We start from the raw sequence: 14648 nt of genomic DNA on the forward strand, positions 1-14648 counted from the left end.
GGGCAGCTTTAACTGGACACCAAGATTTCTGATCCTAAGAATTTCGTGACAGATGCAGAAGAGACAAAAGACAGAGATTCCATGTTACTTGCTATCTCCTGACCACCAAAGAAAATGATTGAGGCTCAGGTGACTTTTGGTTTTTTATGTTTTTCCTTTGTTCCCTGATAATTTGTGGTGTCTGAGGGGGAAAAAAAAAAAATGAGCTCAACTCTGAGAAGAGTTTAAGTTGGGATAATTGGGCTCTGGGGAAAAATAAACTTAAACTCCAACTTGAAGATCAGGGCAAAGTGGAATCAAGAATATATTGTTCATAGGGATCATACTAAATGGTATAACTAATATTGGAACACAGTATGTGACTGTGTTGGGACCTGTGACTGACGTTAGCTGTAGTCTTATGTCTTATATCTCCAGTAGCCATCACAACCAGAGAAACATGGAAAGATGCACAATATGCATTGACTGTGGAGAGAAGCCAGAGAAGTTCCTCGGGGGGATGTCAGTATTTTTTGTCACTTAGTTTTCAGGAAATTTTTTTGCTGGGTTTTCCTAGAGATGATGTGGTGGATGGTGTCCTTATCAGCAGCCTTCAGATAAATGCAAAAGCAGATTTTTTATGTTTGTTTCTTACACAGGGCCTCAGGATCCCCTGTGGGAATATATCAATCATAACTCAGTATATGTAGTTTTTCAGGGAACCACAGCTAGGTGACCCAGGGACCGAGCCTTATGACAGTCATGGTTTATCCAGAAATAAAACCTAAACAGCCTAGGAAAATGGAAAGATTGCATGATATTCAAATGGTCCTCCATGAGCAGGTGGTTGAAGTGGAGTTTGAGTACAGATTTGGCGGTAGTGAATTGAAAATAATGTTCTCTTCTAAGGACTTGGGTTGTTGGCATCCATTTAATTTTGATTCCATTTTAGAAAGTATTGTCCTTCCCTGTATTCAAACTCAGTTCTTACCTACCTCTTTTTTTTTTCTTTTTTGTAAATGAAGTACATAGGTAACTCATGGTAAAGATGCCTTCCTAGTGTCATAGTGTAGCATTAACGAACCCCATTGCCATTGAGTTGATTCCAACTCATGGTGAGCCCATGTGTTAGGGAATAGAACTGTGCTCCTCTGCAGGGTTTTCTTGGCCATAATCTTTACAGAAGCAGATAGCCAAGCCTTTCTTCTGCAGTACCATTGGGTGGATTCAAACTATCAACCTTACAGTTAGTAGCCGAGAGCAAACCATTTGCATCACCCGGGGACCTCCTCATTAACAAACAGTTGGTAGTATTTACTCTGTGTGATTGTACCCGTGTGTATATGTATGTGTGTATTTTCTTTACAGATGCATGTGTGCATAGGTGTACATCTGCGTACATAAACGCATACATCTATTATGCCATATTTTATATGAATGGAATGATACTCCAAACAACATAGCAGACAACTAGAAGGGACTCCCTCCCGATTGAAAGAAAAATGACATGAGTTTGCTCTCAAAAAAATTGTCACCATGGGAGTTTGGTAAAAATGAACTATTTAATCTGGAAAATGATAAACTAGCATAATAAATGTATATTCTTCTTGGGGAGAAAGATGGAGGCTTTCTCTAACTTTAAAATATGTATTGAGAGTAAAATGCAGGCATCATTGATAAAACTCAAGATCCCTTGATCATTATATTTACAGATAAATCTTTTCTTCAGAGGGAACTACAGTTATTTTAATGTACACCCTCCAGGCTGTTTTCATTGTATTGGCCCTCTTTATATGTTAGTACATGCAGACGAGCTTTCTTTTTATTTTTAACCTGATGCACTGAACTCCAAACGATGTGTGTTTGATAATTTAGCTATTCACCTACTGATGAACATTTGTTGTTGTTAGGTGCTGTCAAGTCAATTCCAACACATGGTAACCCTATGTACAACAGAATGAAACACTGCCCGGTCCTGCACCATCCTCACAATCGTCATGCTTGAGCCCATTGTTGCAGCCATTGTGTCAGTCCATCTCATTGAGGGTCTTCCTCTTTTTCACTGGCCCTCTACTTTACCAAGCGTGATGTCCTTCTCCAGGGACTGTTCCCCTCCTGTTAAGATGTCCAAAGTACGTGAGACGTAGTCTTGCCCTCCTTGCTTCTAAGGAGCATTCTGGTGGTACTTCTTCCAAGACAGGTGAACATTTAGGTATTTTAAAACATAAACACTGCGACAATGAACATCCTTATTAATGCCTTTTTGTTACGTTGTATCAGTATTTCTTAAGGGTGGCTACCGAGAAAGAAATTACTGGATGTGCTCATTTCACATTTTAATGGATGCTTCCAGTTGCTGTCCAGGTGGCTGTTCCAGTTTATGGTCCATTTAGCATAATGGTTGCAAGAATTGACTCTGTAGCCACTTGCCAACTGTGTGACCTTGCACACTTTATTTAATTATTATACGCCTAAGTTTTCTCGTCTATAAAATGAGAGTGTGATAATGACACCTTCCTCATAAGATAATTATGGTATAAGGTAAGATACTCTATACAAAGCATTTAAAAGAATGGCTGGTACATAGAAAGTCATATGAAAGAACATCCAGTGCCTAAATCTTGCTAACACTTGTTTTATGATGTAATCAAATGGCATTCTTTCCAAAGCTTGAATAGTCCAACATTATTTTGCAGTTTCCTAATCACTGACAAGGTTCAGATCCTTCTTGTCTCTTTGTTTCTCATTTGGATTACTTCTTCTGTGAGATTTTTGCCCTTATTCTTTGCTCATTAAAATAATTCTGTTTTATCTTACTGATTTACAGTTAATTATCTCTACTGTATATTGATTCTTTATTTTATACATTGCAGATATTTTTTCCAAACTCTTTTACCTTTGTTCATAGTATCTTTTTTCCGTGGAGAAATTTTGTTTTTATTGAAATTAAAATTTGTCAGTTCTTTCCTTGCCTGCTTTTTTTTTTTTTAATCATAAACAGATCACATAATTTCTTCTATTAAGTTTTTGTTTTAATGTTTATTTCCTGTATTGGTTATCTATTGGTGCCTAACAAATTTTTCTAAAATGTAGCAGCTTCAGACAACACGCATTTTTATTCTCATAGTTTCTTTGAGTCAGGAATATGGGCACAGCTTAGCTGGGTACTTTGCTTTACAGTCTTTCACAAGGCCATAATCAAGGTGTCGGCCAGAGTGGGGTCTGATCTGAATACTCAACTGGGGAAGGATGCACTTCCAAGCTCATTTACTTGGTTGTTGGCAGAATTCATCTCCAGACGGCCTGTTCAGCTGAGGGTCTCAGATTTTAGCCATACATTCATTGAAGGCCACCCTCAGTTATTTGCCACATGGACCTACCCAACATGCCAACTGATATATCATCAAAGCCAAAAAAGATTCTCCTAGCAAGATGTTCTGTTGGACATGGGGTCACTGTGAGTCGGAGCCAACTCAACAGCACCTAACAACAACAGCAAGATGGAAATCATATCATATGTAGTCTAACCAGAAAAGTGGTATCCCATTTCCTTTCCTGTATTATTTCATTCAGAAAAAAATTATTAAGCCAACTGATGCCCAAGGGAGAGGATTACACAGGGGCATTGTGGTGCAGTGAATTACTTAATATGACCCTTCTAGCCATTCACGGTCTTGTGACTCCTACAAAATGATTAAGACTATGCAAATTAGGTGCTTGTGGCCCACCAAGGGGATTCGACAGCTTGTTAATAATGCAAATAAGGTACCTGGAACACTTTTGGGAGTGGGACAATGCAAATAAGGTATATGGAACCCTAACAAAGGGGTTGGTCAGTTTTGCCATTCCGCTAGGCTTAAAATGAGCCAGCCCAGAGATGGGGAGAGGGGACCTCATTAAGAAAGAAGAGCCAGGAGTGGAACATGTCCTGTGGACCTGAGATCCCTGCATTGTGAATATCCTAGATCCAGGAGGCCGAGAGAGCTGTAACACAGGAGACAGCACAAGATGGCAAGAAGCAGCAGCAAAACCAAGAGCCCAGCCCAAGAAGGCATGGTGGGCTTCCCAGACCACAGAGTGAGGCCGCTACAGTGGTCATGCTGACCCACAGAGCAAGAGAGCTGAGCACCTTCAGGCAGGAGGCTTGCTGGTGGAGTGGGGTGCCGCCGAGCACTTACTGGTGGAGCTAAAGGGCCTTATAACACTTGCTGAAGCAGGGCAGAGGCCAGGCTGAGGGACAGAGAGGGAGAGAGGCCTGCCTGAGGGCATGGCTGAGAAGCTGCGCTGATCAAACTGTGTCCTGAGTCATTTTTGATGCTGATTTGTAACCTGTTGTTGTTGCTGTTAGATGCCATCGAGGCGGTTTTGACCTGTTGTATCCTATGTATGACAAAGTGAAATACTACCTGGTCCTGCACCATCCTCCCAGTCATTATGCTTGAGCCCATTGTTGCAGCCACTGTGTCCATCTCACTGAGGGTCTTCCTCTTTTTGGCTGACTCTACCAAGCATGATGTCCTTCTCCACAGACTGGTCCCTCCTGATTACATGCCCAAAGTACGTGAGATGAAGTCCCGCCATCCTTGCTTCTAAGGAGCATTTTGGTTGTACTTCCAAGACAGATTTGTTCATTCTTTTGGCAGTCCATGGTATATTCAGTACTCTTCACCGACACTGTAATTCAGAGGCATCAATTCTTCTTCAGTCTTCCTTATTCATTGTCCTACTTTTGCATGCATACGAGGCAATTGAAAATAACATGGCTTGGTAAAGCGCACCTTACTCCTTAACGTGACATCTTTGCTGTTTAACAGCAGATTTGCCCAGTGCAGTACGTCATTTGATTTCTTGACTGTTGCTTCCATGGCTGTTGATTGTGGATCCAAGTAAAATGAAATCCTTGACAACTTCAATATTTTCTCCATTTATCATGATGTTGCTTATTGATCCAGTTGTGAGGATTTTTGTTTTCTTCATGTTGAGGTGTAATCCATACTGAAGGCTGTAGTCATTAATCTTCATCAGTAAGTGCTTCAATCCGCTTCACTTTCAGCGAGCAAGGTTATGTCATCTGCATATTATGTCGTCTGCATATGGTTAATGAGTTTTCCTCCAATCTTGATGCCCCATTTTTCTTCGTATAGTCCAGTTTCTCTCATTATTTGCTCAGCATATGGATTGAATAAGTATAGTGAAAGGATACAACCCTGACGTACACCTTTCCTGATTTTAAACCACGCAATATTCTCTTGTTCTGTTTGAAGGACTGCCTCTTGGTCTGTGTACGGGTTCTTCATGAGCACAATTAAGTATTCTGGAATTCCCGTTCTTTGCAATGTTATCCATAATTTGTTATGATCCACACAATTGAATGCCTTTGCATAGTCAATAAAACCTAGGTATCTTTCTTGTATTCTTTGCTTTCAGCCAAGATTCATCTGACATCAGCAATGATATCCCTCGTTCTGCGTCCACTTCTGAATCCAGCTTGAATTTCTCAGTGTTCCCTTTCAATGTACAGCTGCAACCACTTTTGAATGATCTTCAGCAAAATTTTACTTGTATGTGATATTAATGATACTGTTTAATAATTTCCACATTCTGTTGGATCCGCTTTCTTTGAAATGGGCACAAATATGGATCTCTTCCAATCAGTTGGCCAGGTAGCTGTCTTACAAATTTCTTGGCATAGACAAGTGAGCACCTCCAGGGCTACATCCATTTGTTGAAACATTTCAGTTGGTATTCCATCAATTCCTGGAGACTTGCTTTCCTCCAGTGCCTTCAGTGCAGCTTGGACCTCTTCCTTCAGTACCATCACAGAACACACAGACAATACTCACAATTATGGAGTTTATTAGGGAAGCAACAGGTTATAATTCAGGATCAGGAACACTCAGGATACAACTCTTGAATCAGGACAGCCTCTTTTCACCCGTGCCTACAGGCACATCTCCTTCTGGCCCCTCATTCTCTGCCCTGCTCATGCATGTGTTACAAAGCTCTTTTAGCTCTGCCAATAATACACAGAAGCACTCCACTCTGCCAGTGAGCCTCAGTCTGAAGGCACTCAGCTCTCTTCCTCCATGGTTCAACATCCCATTGTAACCACAATCTCCTGCCTGTTTCCTGGTTCTGCTGCAGTCGTTTCTCCTCTGCTGCTGCTTCTTGCCATCTTGTACCATCTCTCTCTCTGTCTCCTGGGTTTAGGAACTTCTCAGCACAGGGACCCTGGTTCCAAAGGACATGCTCTGCTCCTGGATCTTCTTGGTGGTAGTCAGCTTCCCCTCTGCTCTGGGATTGACTCTTTTAAGCCTAGCAGGATGACAAAACTGCCCAATCCTTTCATTAGGGTTTCATACACCTTATTTGCATGGTCCCACCCCCACAAGGGTGCCATGTACCTTATTTATATTGTTAATGATGTATCCAATTCTCTTGGTGGGCCACAAGCACCTCATTTTCATAATCCTCATTTGGTAGGAGTTACAAAGTAACTCATTATAATTCGTTGTGCTGCAATGGCCTTTTGTGCTTTCAACATATCTTATATAGTTCCTTTTATCCCCTTAAATTTATTAAGAACACTTAATATATTGTAATTTCAGCATGTGTAGTCTGTTCATGATTGATTTTTATTTTGGCTGTGAAATCTTATGGTAATGTAGGAATATTTTATTTGTGCTGATGTCATTAACATACGTTTAAAAAAACCCAGTTGCCGTTGAGTCAATGCTGACTCGTGGTGACCCCATGTGTGTCAGAGTAGAACTGCACTCCATAGGGTTTTCAATGGCTGTTATCTCCTGGACGTACATCACCAGGCCTTTCTTCCAAACTACCTCTGGGTACATTTGAACTGACAGCCAAGCACATAAATGTTTGCACCACCATGTACTTTTAGTATATGTTTAGTACTTGACAAACAGGTGAATATATATAGCTAGATCCATAGAGAGAGAGCTAGAATTTGCTTCTACCAAAATGTGTTTGAAAAACATATAGATGCAGGCTATATGGTGAAATTTATCAGAATAACTTCCTTCACATTTATTCTGTATCAATATATGGAATTGACATCACATTAAATATGTCTGTTATTATAGAAATTGTTAACTTTGGAGGATGTGGCTGTGAACTTCACCTGGGAGGAGTGGCAGCTCCTGGACCCTACTCAGAAGGAGCTGTATTGGGATGTGATGTTGGAGAACTATAACAACCTGATATCAATGGGTAAATGCAACTCAACTGTGTCACTCAGGGTGCCCAGTCACTTGCCTTTCCTTTCTTAACTGCTGAAAGCTTTGTACCCAAAAGCTTTGCACTTTTCTGAAGTGTTAAATTTTCAGTCCCTTCTCTGGCCCCAAACAAATGTCTGTAATCTCCTCTATCCTGAAAGAAAAGCTTTTACTTTGCATATAAGAAATTGTTTTGTCCCTAAAATGTAATAACTCCTATCTTGGCACACCTACTCCAACTCAGTGTGGCTAAGTCTCTTATCATTTCTTACAAACCAGGGTATCAAGCTAGCAAACCACATGCACTCTCCAAGCTGGAACAAGGAGAAGAGCCATGGATAATAGAAGATGAAATCTGCAGTATAGTTTGTCCAGGTGAGTAAGTGAGAACCTGTAAGAGGAGTTGCCTTATAAGTTATATTTTGGTCATTCAGAGAAGGCATGGCAGCCGTGAAGGTATCTGAGGGTCCCTAAAGAACTCCTCTACCTATCCTTCTCCCCATGTGAGACTTTTCCTTTCAGGATGTTTAGAAGGAAGAATACCCCTTGTCTCTTATCTCTTAGATCTCTATTTATTTTCCTAATTTTCTTTTATACTGGGATTATATTGTTAGCAATAAAGAGCTAGCCCACACCAAGTCATTTTTAAGCACTTTTATTCCATACCATTCTCATGGAAGAATTAATTGTTCTCTTCTTTCCTAGAAATGAGAAAAGTTGACAGTCATCTAAAACAGCACTTTCAAAACCAAATCTTTCTCAAAAGAATTGAACAATGCACTGAACAGAATGCATTTGAAAATATTATTCATCTGAGCAAAACCCATTTTCCCCTAATGCAGAATCATGATATGTTTGGCTTATATAGAAAAACTTTGAAATCAAATTTAAGTGTAGCCAGCCAGAACAGAACATCTGAAATAAAGAACCCTGCTGATTTTCATAGAGATAGAAAAAACCTTCTACATGGTAAGCATGAACAATTTCATGCTGAAATTAAATTCCCTGAAACTGCAAAATGCATCAGCACTAAATCCCAAGTCTTTAAAAATCAGAGAACTCACAGCATAGAGAAACCTCATGCATGCGTTGAATGTGGGAAAGCATACGTCAAGAAGTCTCAGCTCATTTACCATCAAAGCATTCATCAAGGAGAGAACCTCCATGGATGTGGTCAATGTGGAAAATCCTCTAGAAATTTCACATTTTCCAAGCATCAGAAAACTGATACAGGAGAGAAACCCTATATAGCTAGTGAATATGGAAAAAGCTCCACTGTAAAGAGCAGTCTTACTGTGCATCAGCAAAGCCATATGGGAGAGAAATGCTATATATGCAGTGAATGTGGAAAAGGCTTCACAATGAAGCGCTATCTGATCGCACATCAGCGAACTCATTCTGGAGAGAAACCCTATGTTTGCAAGGAATGTGGAAAAGACTTCACTGTGAAGAGTAATCTCATCGTACATCAACGAACTCATACAGGGGAGAAACCCTATATATGCAGTGAATGTGGAAAAGGCTTCACCATGAAACGCTACCTTGTTGTACATCAACGCACTCATACTGGAGAGAAACCCTATATATGCAATGAATGTGGAAAAGGCTTTACCGTGAAGAGCAATCTTGTCGTGCATCAACGATCTCATACGGGGGAAAAGTCTTATATATGCAACGAATGTGGAAAAGGATTCACTGTGAAGCGCACTCTCATTATACATCAGCGAACTCATACAGGAGAGAAATCTTATATATGCAATGAATGTGGAAAAGGCTTCACCACAAAGCGCACTCTCGTTATACATCAGCGAACTCATACTGGAGAGAAACCCTATGTATGTAATGAATGTGGTAAAGCCTTCAGCCAGAAGATATGCCTCATACAACATGAGCGTTGTCATACAGGGAATACTCCATTTGTATGTACTGAGTGTGGAAAATCCTATTCGCACAAATATGGTCTCATTACGCATCAGAGAATTCACACAGGAGAGAAACCGTATGAGTGCAGTGAATGTGGGAAAGCCTTCACCACAAAGTCAGTTCTCAATGTACATCGAAGAACTCACACGGGAGAGAGACCATATGGATGCAGTGATTGTGAGAAGGCTTTTTCCCACTTGTCAAACCTTGTTAAACATAAGAGAATGCACACAAGAGAAATGTGTAAATTCAGTCAAGGTGAAAGCTCTTTTAACAGAGAGTCAAAGCTCATTACTTCCAAGTGATCTCATTCAAAAGAAAAAGAAAAAACCCTGTGAATACAGTGACTGTGAAAATGTCTCTGGGGCAATTCAGCCTTCATTAAACATCAGTGGATGTTGTGATTAAGGCTGTGTGTCAGTTTGGCTAGGCCATGATTCTCACTGGTTTGGCAGTTATGTAATGGTGTAGTTTGGCAGTTATGTAATGATGTAGTTATTCTCCATTTGTGAGATAATCACCTTCATGATGTGATCAGCCAATCAGTTGTAAGAGGAGTTTCCTTGGGGATGTGGCCTGCAACCAATATTTATGGACCTTTTGGCAAAGCTCGCTGGCTTTTTTGCCCACTCGATCCTGCATCCAGCTCGTCATCATCTGACCTCCAGTTCTTGGGACTTGAGCCAGTGGCCTGCTGTATTGCCAGCCAGTCTTGGGATTCATCAGCCTCCACAGCCTGTGAGCCAGCATCCTGCCGTCTTACCTGCCAGTCTTAGATTTGTCAGCCACCACAGCCCATGAGCCAGCAGCCTGCCATTTGACCTGCCAATCTTGGGTTCATCAGCACCTGCAGGTATGTGAGTCATGAGAAGTCTCCAGCCTGACGCCTGACCCATGGACTTTGGACTTGCCAGCCTGTACAACTGTTTGAGCCATTTTCTTGAGATAAATGTCTTTCTCTGTATATATATATATACACACATCACTGGTTTTGCTTCTCTAGAGAACTCAACCTAAGACAGTGGGCTTTTAGCGGATTGAAATATAATCAATATGGTTCTGCCTAATGTGAGATGTGCACCCTCAGGAGATTGAAGAATTTTCCCTGAAGTGAAACCTTTTCAATGCAGTGAATGTGGTAGTGCCTTCAGTGATCATTACCTCACATTTTCTGTCAGTGAAAACTATAAAGGAAAAAATTCTGGTCCATTTAATGTGGAAATGCCTTCAGACAAAAATTATTTGTCTGAATATAGAATACATATTTATACTGAGGAAGTCCTATAAATACAGAGATTAGGTAGATCTAATTATCAGTGGTTATCATAGATCATCATTGAGCTAGCTGATAGAAATATAACGACCACGGGAAAGCCTTCATCCAAAAATAAAATCTCAGTAAGTGTCAGAGAGTTCACACTGGAGGAAAACTTGAAAATGACAATGATTATGACAGTATTTCAGTAATACATTCTGTTGCATCTTTTGTCACAAAATGATATAGGAAATAAAACCTATGAACATGCTAATTGTGGAGTACCATTTGCAAAATATCAGAAATAGTAAAGTGTGAAGATGAATGAAGTCCTTTGAAAATGAATCTTTGTATGCTTTTTATTACAAGTCTAACCTCATAACACCAGATAATACCTAATGTGCATTTTCAGACTGGATACTTCTAACTGTATTCCTAGTTGCCTTGCCAGTGCTTCCATAATTTTACAAAAGTGCTCTGCTTTCCTCATCCCTAAGTTTTATTCGTATATACAATGCAGGAGTGTTCTATGACTATCCCATATTATGTGATTAGTTCTTATATTTCTTTGGTTCTGAGTTTATTTAACTTAGCTACTGAAGTACTTAAAAAGGAAACTGAATTTTTTTAAATTGTGGTGAAATGATACATAACAAAACATTCACCAATTCAACAGTTTATGCATGTATATTTCAGCGACATTGATTACATTCTTTAAGTTGTGCAGCCATTCTCGCTATCCTTTTCCAAATTGTACATAAACTCACTGTCCCCTAAGCAAAAGCTCCCCCTTTTTCCCTTTCCTCCCACACTGAAAACAGTATTTTAAATTTAGAAATGTAACATTTTTGGAAATGCTTGACTAGGTTTATCATATGACCAAAGAGATTACAAAATAACCTTCAAAGTTATTTTTATAAAACCTTTAATTTGAGATAATTTTAAGCTGACAAGAAATTGCAAAAATAGTCCAGAGACTTTCCTACTATCTTTCACCAACTTCTTCTAGTGAAAACATCCTACCTAAACATATTTCTTTATCAAAACCAAGAAAATGACATGGGTAGAATACTATTAATTAAATTACTAATTTTATTTGGATTTTCACTAGTTTTTAAATGAAACCTTTTTAGTGTGTGATTGTAAGAAGCGTTATTACATTTAGAGATTCATGTAGCCACCACCACAATCAGAATGTAAAACTATTTCAACACAAACTCCCCTGCGCTACATTTTTTATGCTCATGTTCTCTCTCCAAGCCTAACCCTGGCAACCACTGATCTGTTCTCTGTCAGTATACATTTTGTTATTTCAACAATTTTGTAAAAATGGAAACATACAATATGTAAGCTTTTTGGATTGGTGTTTTTGTCACACCAAATTGCTCATAAGAGTCATCTAAGCTGATGAATAATTGTTTCATGTTACTGAGTGGTATGCAAACTGGATGTGCCAGTTTGTTTATCAGTTCATCCTTAAAGGAGACTTATTTCCAGGATTTTATTGTTACAAATAAAAATGATTTGAAATTTGTATACAGGGTTTTGTGTGAATATTTTCATTTCTTTAGGATAGGTATTCATATGTACAATTTCTGGGTCATATGTTTAGTTGTATTTAACTTTACTAAGCTATTTTCTAGAGTTGCTATACTATTTTACATTCCCACCAGCAAAGGTCCGTTTGTTCTATATTCTCTCCAACACTTGGTATATTCAATATATTTTAGCCATTCTATCACCAGCACTTAAGAGATTCAGTTGCTTTTCATTGTTATCAGCACTTGGTGTTGTCATTATATTTTATATTAACCATTTTATTAGGTGTGTGATGGTATTTGATCATGACCTAAACTTTCATTTCTCTCATGTCTAATAATGGTGAACACCTTTCCATTGCTTATTTGCCATTTCTATATCCTCTTTGTTGTAGTGTCAGTTCATGTCTTTTGCCCATTTTCTAATTTATTCTTTGTTTTCTTACTGTGTAGTTTGTAGCATCAATGCTGGAGATTGCTTGATAGAATTTTGCAAAACCGATGACTTCTTCATTACAAATACCTTTTTTCACCAATGTAAATGGCAGCTATACACGTGGACCTCGCCAGATGGAATACACAGGAATCAAATCAACTACATCTGTGTAAACAGACAATGGAAAAGCTCAATATCATCAGTCAGAAAAAGGCCAGGGGCCAACTGCGGAACAGACCATCAATTGCTCATATGCAAGTTCAAGTCGAAACTGAGGAAAATTAGAACAAGTCCACAAGAGCCAAAATATGACCTTGAGTGTGTCCCACCTGAATTTAGACACCATCTCAAGAATAGATTTGATGCATTGAACTCTAATGATTGAAGACCAGATGAATTGTGGAAAAAGATCAAGGACATCACGTGAAGAGAGCAAGAGGCCATTAAATAAAAAGACAAGAAAGAAAAGACCAAAATTGATGTCAGAAGAGACCCTGAAACTTGCTCTTGAACACTGAGTAGCTAAAGTGAAACGAAGAAATGATGAAGTAAAGGAGCTGAACAGAAGATTTCAAGGGCGGCTTGAGAAGACAGAGTAATGTATTATAATAACGTGTTCAAAGACCTGGAGTTAGAAAACCTAAAGGGAAGAACATGCTTGGCATTTCTCAAGCTGAAAGAACTGAAGAAAAAATTCAAGCCTCGAGCTGCAATATTGAAGACTTTATGGGCAAAATACTGACCAATGCAAGAAGCATCAAAAGATGACGGAAGGAATACACAGAGTCACTATACCAAAAAGAACTGGTAGATGTTCAGCCATTTCAGGAAGTAGCATATGGTCAAGAACATATGATATTGAAGGAAGAAGTCCAAGCTGCACTGAAAGCATTGGCAAAAAACAAGACTCCAGGAATGGACAGAATACTAGTTGAGATGTTTCAACAAACGGATGCAGTGCAGGATGTGCTCACTCATCTTTGCCAAGAAATTTGGAAGACGGCTACCTGGCCAACTGACTGGAAGAGATCCATATTTATTCCTATTCCAAAGAAAGGTTATCCAACCGAATGTGGAAATTATCAAACAGTATCATTAATATCACACACAAGTAAAATTTTACTGAAGATTATTCAGAAGTGGCTGCAGCAGTATATTGACGGAACAGTGAGAAATTCAAATAGATTCAGAAGAGAACGTGGAATGAGGGATATCATTGCCAATGTCAGATGGATCCTGGCTGAAAGCAGAGAACACCAGAAAGATGTTTACCTGTTTTATTGACTATGCAAAGGCATTTGACTATGTGGATCATAACAAATTATGGATAACATTTGTGAAGAATGGGAATTCTACAATACTTAATTGTTCTCATGAGGAACCTGTACATCAAGAACAAGGGGTTACTGCGTGGTTTAAAGTCAGGAAAGGTGTGCATCAGGGTTGTATCCTTTCACCATACCTATTCAATCTGTATGCTGAGCAAATAATCTGAGAAGCTGGGCCATGTGAAGAACAGGGCATCAGGATTAGAGGAAGACTCATTAACAACTGCATTATGCAGATGACACAACTTTGCTTGCTGTAAGTGAAGAGGCCTTGATGCAATTACTGATAAAGATCAAAGACCACAGCCTTCAGTATAGATTACACCTCAACATAAAACAAATCCTCACAACTGGCTCGATAAGCAACATCATGATAAATGGAGAAAAGATTGAAGTTGTCAAGGATTTCATTTTACTTGGATCCACAATTGACACCTATGGAAGCAGCAGTCAAGAAATTAAAAGACTCATTGCAATGGGCAAATCTGCTGCAAAAGACGTCTTTAAAGTGTTGAAAAGCAAAGATGTCAACTCGAAGACTAAGGTGTGCCTGACCCAAGCCGTGGTGTTTTCACTTGCCTCATATGCATGCAAAAGCTGGATGAAGAGCAAGGCAGACCGAAGAAGAATTGATGCCTTTGAATTGTGTTGGTGAAGAATATTGAATATACCATGGACTGCCAAAAGAATGAACAAATCTGTCTCGGAAGAAGTACAACCAGAATGCTCCTTAGAAGCAAGGATGGCGAGATTGTGTCTCACATACTTTAGACATGTTATCAGGAGGAATCAGTACCTGAAGAAAGATACCATGCTTGGTAAAGTAGAGGATCAGTGAAAACGAGGAAGACCCTCAACGATATGGACTATTACAGTGGCTGCAACAATGGGCTCAAGTATAATGATTGTGATGCTGGCACAGGACATGGCAGTGTTTCATTTTGTTGTAGG

General features: G+C 39.3%; 1 protein-coding gene across 1 annotated transcript; it reads left to right on the forward strand.

The window, feature by feature from the left end:
* Window positions 1-9486, forward strand: ZNF614 (zinc finger protein 614). Its single transcript, XM_023736443.1, has 4 exons — window positions 1-129; window positions 7086-7212; window positions 7497-7592; window positions 7923-9486. The coding sequence occupies exons 1-4, from the start codon at window positions 115-117 to the stop codon at window positions 9443-9445; spliced, it is 1761 nt and encodes a 586-aa protein (XP_023592211.1). The 5' UTR covers window positions 1-114; the 3' UTR covers window positions 9446-9486.
* Window positions 9487-14648: the final 5162 nt, after the last annotated feature.

The sequence above is a fragment of the Trichechus manatus genome, unplaced genomic scaffold (genome assembly GCF_000243295.1).
Source record: "Trichechus manatus latirostris isolate Lorelei unplaced genomic scaffold, TriManLat1.0 scaffold00087, whole genome shotgun sequence".
NCBI lineage: Eukaryota > Metazoa > Chordata > Mammalia > Sirenia > Trichechidae > Trichechus > Trichechus manatus.